The sequence below is a fragment of the Arachis ipaensis genome, chromosome B7, assembly GCF_059453495.1.
Source record: "Arachis ipaensis isolate K30076 ecotype BB chromosome B7, ASM5945349v1, whole genome shotgun sequence".
NCBI classification, from domain to species: Eukaryota; Viridiplantae; Streptophyta; class Magnoliopsida; order Fabales; family Fabaceae; genus Arachis; species Arachis ipaensis.
In genome coordinates this window covers 17,076,191-17,084,189 of record NC_142442.1, presented here as the reverse complement: position 1 = coordinate 17,084,189, position 7,999 = coordinate 17,076,191, and the positions used below count along the sequence as shown (strand labels likewise).

Genomic DNA, 7,999 nt, shown 5'->3' with positions numbered 1-7,999 from the left:
ATTCTTTTTCATCCCCTGCAAATTTTTACCCTCCCCTAGCCTCATAATCTTTTTTTTGGGCCATCTTTGAAGAAGAACCATTGACTTGGGCTTGCGTGGAGCTTGGCTCACATTGCATGGTGATAGGTGTACCATCTTCAGGCTAAAAATCAATGACTTCTGCATGGCTGGAATTACGACGCAACTCACGCGTATCTTCCACACTAACAGTAGCCATATCATAGGCTCCGTTTGTTTAGTGTGTAGCATGAGACATGGACACAAAGACATAGACTATATAGACATAGACACAAAATACATGTATACATGTTTTATGTTTGATAAAGAACATACATAAAACACATAAAATTTTAAAAAGTCAATAATACTCTCATCATCTACCTTTACCACCATCACCACTATCTATATTTTTTCATCAACCGCTACACTGATTCTTTTTTTTCCATTTCTATTCATAACAAAAAATTATCCAAATAAAAAAATTCTAGTAATTTCAACAACAAATTTAATACATATCTTTCTAATTAAATAGCAAGTAATTAATTGACATGATTTCCATTTTGAATTTCTTGTGTCAATTTTAAGTTGTTGAAGCGACGATGAACAAATGGAATATCGTAGTTTTGCAGCTGAGAAATTAAAAAATGAATTGGAGGATGAGATATTTCAACGGTGTAGAAGCCAACGGAAAGAAACTATCCATAGCATTCATATTATACTTTTTTTTTCTAAAAATAGCACAAATTAATAATAAAAAAACAAAGAAAAAATAGAACTTTATTTTAGGAAAAAAATCCAAAAAGGGACAAATAGAAGGATGAACAGAGATAAAGATAAAGACACAATGGATTGATGATAGAGCCTCGACTGCGACATGACAGAGACACAAGTCACATATCTGGAGATTTGGAAGAAGGAAGAAGACAGGGACGCAATCTAGAGAGTATGAGGAGGAAGGGAGACGGTGACAGTGGCAGAGGCACTTCAGTAGAGGAGGTTGGTTGGTCATGAAGAGAGAAGAAGTAGAAGTTGAAATGGCGAGGAGAAGAGAGGGGAAAGAGATTCTGCTTGGTTGCCCATGAAGAGAGAAGAGACGGAAGTTGAAATAGAGAGGAGAAGAGAGGAAAAAAGAGATGAAAAGATCTGAAAATGGATGAGAGGAGAGGACAAAAATAAAAATATAGAAATAAAACAAGAATAAAATTGTCAAAATAATCAGTGTCTCTATATTAATTTTTGTGTCTCAACTTATTAGAAGTATACTAAAAATACATATAATTTGTGTTAATCTGTGTACCAACATATCCTTTAAAATTGTGTATATCAATAATCAAACAGAATACGCCCACTAACCAAATACTACCATATCTAACCAAGACCAATGTTCTGAAAATCGGTTCGGATTGGCCGATCGAACCGGTTAAACTGTGAACCGCTACAAAAAACAACTCGGACAAATGTTAAAACCGCTAATTTCAAAAACCGCAATTAAACCGTCAAACCGGCCGGGAACCGATCGGTCGAACCGAATCGTAACCCGGCCGGTTTTTTGAAAAAGGAACTAATGGCTGTCGTTTCATTGTGCTGCACACTGACTAACCCTACCCAAACTCCATCGTCCAGATCCAGAACGCGCATCTGCCTCCTCAGTGCCTCACTGCCTCTTTCACACTCAGTCCAGGGCTCCTCTCTTCGAGCTCCTGGTCGTCCGTCCAGCCACCGCCTGCTACCGCCGCCGTCGGAACTTCGAACAGCCACCGCATGCTCCCTCACTTCCCCTCCATCGCGCCGCAGCCATCGCAACCTTCCATCGCGCAGCCACCGTGCGAATGTGGAAGCCTCTGTCGCGCAGGTTCCTCACTTCTCCTCCTCCTCCTCCTCATTCAGATACAGGTATACAGCGCCCCACCCCCAAAACACAAACCCTAGGTTACTCCCCCACTGCCGCAAGGGTCTCACTCAACGCCGCCGTTGCGCTCAGACACCATCGTGTCTTCGTCCGGTCGTCTGCGGCTCCACGCTTCTTCCTCATTCAACAATTGGTGCGTCTTCCTCGAGCTCACGAAGGCAATGGCTTCATTTTTTTAAAAATTTTCGTTCTGATTTTTTATCTTTGCTCAGAACATTGATTCAATGATTTTTTTGAGATTCTGCTAGAACATTGATTTTTTCTTGGATTCTGTTAGTGCTACTCAGATTGAAATTTAAATCATTGATTAGCTCTGCTCCTGTGCTGTATTATACTATTTTCTTGTTTTGGATTGAATCATTGAATAATTAGTTAATTTAGTTCAGTTAATCTTTGTTAAAATTAGACTGATTTAGTTCACTGCTTAACCTTGCTTTAGTTCTCAAGTTGCTTGCTGCTTCAATTTAAAGGGATTGTGAATTTTGGTTTAAGCTGTGATTGAAGTTTCCTTCCTTTGGGTGTTCTTCACTTTTCCAGTGAAGCTTAGCCTTTGATTCTTTAAGCATACAGGTTCAAGTTATTGTTCTCAGCAATGCTGATTCTTAGATATTTCTTTCTTTGTTGCTTTGTTTTAAATGTTCCTATAGGTGTTGTGTTGTTGCTGTGTTTTAAATGTTCCTTTGATTCTTTGTTGTGTTGTTGCTGTGTTATCTTTCTTTTTCTTGAATGTTTGTATTGATTTGCTGTTCGAGGACCTGCACACCAACTTGCATTCTTGCAATGAAGCTTTCCATGTTAAAACTGTTTTTGCATACAAAATGAATGTGGTTTGATAATTTCTAATTGATATAACTTATTGTGGGATGAACTAGAGATTACTTTGAAGGTGTTGGGAAGGAAAGGAGGTTATTGAGCAATTGGAGAGTTGATAGTGCTAGCCTTTTTTTTGCTATTAATCATTGTGTTGAACTTGTTAAAATTGATTTGAAAACTCTGTTAATTTATCTTGTTAAAATTATGTTTGAAAATTTTGTTAATCTTAGTTAAATATAGTTTATTTTTGTTAATCTTGGTGTGTTTATTTATATTTTATTTATTATTTTATTATAAAATGGTTATTTCGGTTAAACCACTATTGAATCGGTTAGACTAATAAATCAGTGAATCAGTCACTAGAACGGTTCGATGACCGATTCAGTTTTCAGAACCTTGACCAAGACACTAAACCTTGAACCACCTTCAATAAAAATTTGTAGCCGTTACTTTCATCTTTCCCATTTAAGAGAGTATTACTTGAGGAATTATTTCTTTTGTTTCCCAGCAATATTTTGTCTTGTTTTCTTCTTGTTTGTTTAGTATTCTTTCTAGTAACGATTATCTTACTCTATTATTCATGGTTCTGAAAAAATGGACCGGAAATCGGACACTTCTGCAGTCCATTCAACCAAAGCAAACATTTCATTTGTGAACCGCTAAATCGGCTGGATCGAACCGAAACCCAACCGGTTTCCATGAAATGGTGTCGTTTGGAGTTAAAAAAGAAAACAGATTCCTTTCTGCCCAATTGCACGGCGCCCCAGCCCCTTCTCCTCACACTGACTCGCACGTTCCTCCGGAAGTTCAGAGCTTTTTGGTTTTGCCCTCAAACAAACCCCAGCCATCTAACCTCCACCACTGCCGCAGGGACTGGGACTGGGACACTGGGACCACCACCACCACCTCTGTTCACTCTCACGGTCTCACCAGTCACAGCTTCTTCCTCGAGCTCAGCGTCTGTCATTGTCTTGTCTGCTCAGCTGCGGTTTCGCCGCCGTCCGTCGCGCTCAGGAGCTTCCTGTCATCGTCTGGTCGTCGTGCTCCAAGTCTCCAACCCCTCTCCTCATTCACCAATCGCAGCTTCTGCATCTGGTCTTCGTCTGCTCAGCCGCGCTTCTGCCGCCGTCCCTGTGCTTGTCGCCTGGTCGCCTTTGTCCGTTGCGCTCAACCGCTCTCCCTCGCACTCTGCCCAGACTGCTCAGATCGAAGGTAATGGCTTCTCTGCTCACTACTAGTGCCAGCTGTTCTGTGTTTTTTTTTTTCAGAAATTATCAAATTATATTGATTATTGATTAGCTCTGCTCATTGCTGCTATGGTGTGCTGTACTCTGGTTTGTGTCTTCTTTGCTGCTGTGCTGTGTTCTTTTGCGATCTGCTGCTCACTGCTGTGCTTTCTTTGTGTTCAATTAAGTCAATTAAAACTATGCTTTGGGCTTAATTGTGCTTAGATTGTTAAGTTAGTTAATTCAGCATATGAATTTTGCCAATTATGCATTTCTTAGATTAAGACTTGCACTAGTTTCTTTCCTAGTAACAACCTATGTGACTGATTTTGCACCGTTATGAACTTATCCATTCACCTCGTAGGCATGCGCTTGGTGGCTTTGATGGAAGCACAATGGTGTTGACCATTGAAGTGTTTGATCCTCGTGCGAAGCATGGATAACCGGGGAACAAATGAATCATCCTAGGGAATATTTTGCTGCTGCTGTTGTTAAAGAGTCTATACATGTAATTGGGGGAGTCAAGGTTGGAGAGAACATTATAGAAACGGTACATTTGTCTACTAACACTAGTCTTAATTGTAATTCATTGGCACCTGTTCTATGCTGTGCTAATTGCACAAAAATGGTTGGAAAAATGTGTTTTTGTTCGGCTATAGCTCTTTAGGAAGCACAACAAAAGGTTATACAAAGAGGTAACTTTCTAATGATGTCATATAAAAGTTCTTCATAAGCATTTTATTTAATCATGAAGGAATATTTGTTTATCCTTGACTCTGGATTGTCACCTGTAAAGAAATGTTTCAACATTCATTTATTGTTTTTTATCATAGTACATAAAATATTCTTGACTTTGTTATTGTTATTGTTATTTGACTTTTGAGTTTGTATTTGAATGAGATTATAACATTGTGGTTGATGTAATACTTTTAATTTGGATGACATTTTAAAGTTTATATTAGACTATAATTATGTTTTAGTGTGTTTATTTATATTTTATTTATTATTTTTTGTAAAATGGTTATTCCAGTTAGGTTACGGTTAAACCAGTGAACCAGTAGCTAGATCAGTTAGATGACCGGTTTGGTTTTCAGAACCTTGCTATTATCCATTTCTGTTTTCTATCCATTGGGCTAAACTCAAGTATACTCATTCCGTTGACTTCCATTCAATGAAAAGTTTCTCTCCAGATGTTTTCCAGAATGATTTAGTTGGCACACTAATGATAGGCTTGGGGTGTTTGGTGTAATAAATTTTTGGCCATGTTAGAGTGTGGTGGTAATTGGTAAATCCTACATTCTTCCATGTTACAATTGTTTTGCTATTATTTCAGTACTCTAAATATATTCCTCTGAATAATGCTATTGAATACCTTTTTATACACTATGCATATCTCTTTGTCCATCAAGTGTTAGCTTTTATCTCCTTTTTCTTCTCTTGGTCGAATCTAATCTCATATCATCAAAATTAGCCAGGAATCTTAATGTAGAAGTAATCGCAATTACTTTAGACTATCTCTATCTTTCCTTTTTAATGCCCTTCCAAGCTTGTATCGTTCTTGTTGGCATTTCCTCCCGTGTTTCTCTTATTGTTTCTATCAGCAACTTTTAGTGCAAACAAATTTGTTTCTTTGTTATTCTTAGTATTAACAAATAGTTATTGAGCAGAAGAGGAAACCATGATATTTACCAATGAACAGAGACAACAAGAGCGAACTGGGAAATATGGAAGTCCTAGATTTCAATACCTTCAGGTGCTTCTCCCATCATCTTTTTCTTTTCGACTTCTGTTGCTTTCATTATTATAACAGCAACAACAACAGCAAAACAAAAACAAATGATAGTCATATACAAATATTTTAATTTTGTTGCATTGGTTTTTTTTTTTTTTTATGTTTAGTATTTTCGTTGATAGATGATGTTTGTTTCAGGAACTGGTGACTCAGTTTCAGAACACAACTGATGAAGGTATACTTTTTTTTCTTTTATTTTTAAAAGTTCATTCAATAGTTTAGTAATGTCTGAAACACTCTTTCAACTGCATTTGTAAAGACACATTTGTGTTCTAGAGTTCTAGATTGCTGAAACTTTTCTGTATTCTTTTTCCCCCTTAACAGAAACAAAAGAGAGGATTTTGGCAAATTTGGCCAACTTTGCATATGATCCTTACAATTATAACTTTTTGCGCCAAGTATGGAGCCAAAGAATTGCATATGATGTACTTTGTAACTTTCTTTCGTACCAAAGCATGGGTTGTTCAATTTGTAACTTCTGTTTTACCCAATTTGATACATGAGCAGCTTAATGTTTTGGAACTCTTCCTGGACTGCATGACTGAACCCAATGAAAAACTTGTAGAGTTTGGTGTTGGAGGCATCTGCAATTGTTGTGCTGGTAAAAATGCTAGTTGTTTTTCTCTTGTTTTCTAAAATTTTATTGTAAAGAATTTTATTTATGGTAACAACATTTTGAATTTATTTATTTTAGATCAGGCAAATGTTGCAATTGTAAGTAAGTTTGGTGGCATACCTCTTATCATTCAATGTCTATCAAGCCCAGTCAGGAACACTGTAAGGATAAAAACTTTCTTGTTGACTGTGTTGCTTTACTACCTCATGATTATGTTTTGGCTCTTTAGTTCAACCTGTGAATGCTACTAGTCAAAGGGAATGTGAAACCATGTAGAGTTAGAATCTTAAATTTGTTTTTGACACAACAATCTTTTCCCTAGTTTATGTTATATATGAGCATGATTCATAGTTGTTACTCTATCTTTAAATTTAGGTTCTTTTAATGTCTTCTGTCCAGCAGAAGAAATAACTTCGAATAATTTTTCATAGGAGGTTTAGTAAAACATGTTAGATTCTCTACAGTGTATATACCTTTATAATTGTTAAACTTGCCTACTAATAACTCGCTCTGAAAAATCACCTTGTAACTGCTGAGAGTAAATCATGTATCTTTATTGACCTTTACGTTCTTAATTTTCTTACACTATAATTTGATGAATCACCGAGTATTTACCGTTTGTCGTTTGATATTTAGGTAAATTATGCACTTGGAGCACTTTATTATATCTGTAATGAATTTAACAAGGAAGAAATTTTAAAGCCAGAAGTTGTTGATACCATCAAGAGGTATGCAGCGGCTGAAGAAGTTAGTGCAAGCTTCAGTAATCTAGCTAAAGCTTTCCTAGACAAACATCTATCTAAGAACTAGAGTTTTCTATTCAATATCAGTGAGACTATCCTGTATGAGGCTATTTTCTGGCTTATAACTTAGTTATTTTACAATGCACAGTTCGGTTTAAAGTTAAATTAACATTTATTCAAATTATAGCCTTGTGATCAATTTACTTAATTCTTTTTTTTTTTTTTTTTTTTTTTGCGTTCAAGTTACATTAGGAGAAGCTCGAACTTGAGATCTCTATAAAGAGAGGGAGGACAAATGCCATTTGAGCTACCGTTCATTGACTATTTACTTGATTGTGAGAGTTGAGATTTTGAAAGGAAAGGAAAAGAAGGGGATGCCTTGATGAGTAAAGTGGAATCAATTTTATTCTTCAAGCCGTTTCCTTTCATCTTTTTCCGCCTAAGACCTCAATTCACATGCTTATGGATGTATAATGGGATGGAAATTCTTACATATGAACTTTGTAATTTTACGTAGTTAGACTTATCTATGAAAAATTATTACCCCATTTTTAACTACCCTGAAGCCAACCAAACCAAGAAAAAATTTCAGGGCGCTCTCATTATGTTCTTTTGTAAATTAAGAATTATTCCCATTGGGTCTAATATCCTTATCACCAGTAAATGCATTGTCATAATTCCAAAGTCATTTCCATATAAATAAAGGGTGGGGTTGTTGAAGGATAACTATTGTAACGTACTGTTTGGCATTTCTATTTGCTGGCATATTGGATTAACAAGGATGAAGTATATTTGTTGTAGGTCTAGCATTAAATAATAGAAACTATTGATTTGAGGTCCAGAAGGTCACTATAATTTTAATAAATTATTTTTTCTTTCGGATAAACCTTTAGTTTTTTC

At 36.3% G+C, this 7,999-nt stretch overlaps 1 protein-coding gene across 11 annotated transcripts; it reads left to right on the top strand.

Annotated features, from left to right (window-relative positions):
• The first annotated feature begins 1,581 nt into the window (after nucleotides 1–1,581).
• LOC107608822 (uncharacterized) lies at nucleotides 1,582–7,938 on the top strand. 11 transcript variants are annotated; one of them, XM_088493346.1, is made up of 10 exons: nucleotides 1,632–2,042; nucleotides 3,345–3,934; nucleotides 4,313–4,498; nucleotides 5,616–5,701; nucleotides 5,879–5,915; nucleotides 6,065–6,138; nucleotides 6,248–6,341; nucleotides 6,435–6,517; nucleotides 6,993–7,084; nucleotides 7,343–7,938. In XM_088493346.1, exons 4-10 carry the CDS (start codon nucleotides 5,627–5,629, stop codon nucleotides 7,377–7,379), a joined length of 492 nt encoding a protein of 163 aa, XP_088349472.1. In that variant the 5' UTR covers nucleotides 1,632–2,042; nucleotides 3,345–3,934; nucleotides 4,313–4,498; nucleotides 5,616–5,626; the 3' UTR covers nucleotides 7,380–7,938. The 11 variants fall into 11 exon arrangements, 8 of the variants coding, with proteins under 8 accessions (XP_088349471.1, XP_088349465.1, XP_088349469.1 ...); XM_088493343.1 differs by lacking the exon at nucleotides 7,343–7,938 and having other exon boundaries at nucleotides 1,594–2,067; nucleotides 4,313–4,643; nucleotides 6,993–7,298; XM_088493342.1 differs by lacking the exon at nucleotides 7,343–7,938 and having other exon boundaries at nucleotides 6,993–7,298.
• Nucleotides 7,939–7,999: the final 61 nt, after the last annotated feature.

Bases quoted from the DNA above. Each gene is read 5' to 3' on its own strand.
- LOC107608822 (XM_088493339.1), top strand. The intron at 6,342-6,434 runs GTAAAAATGCTA...TATTTATTTTAG, and splicing joins CATCTGCAATTGTTGTGCTG to ATCAGGCAAATGTTGCAATT. The intron at 6,518-6,992 runs GTAAGGATAAAA...TTTGATATTTAG, and splicing joins CAAGCCCAGTCAGGAACACT to GTAAATTATGCACTTGGAGC.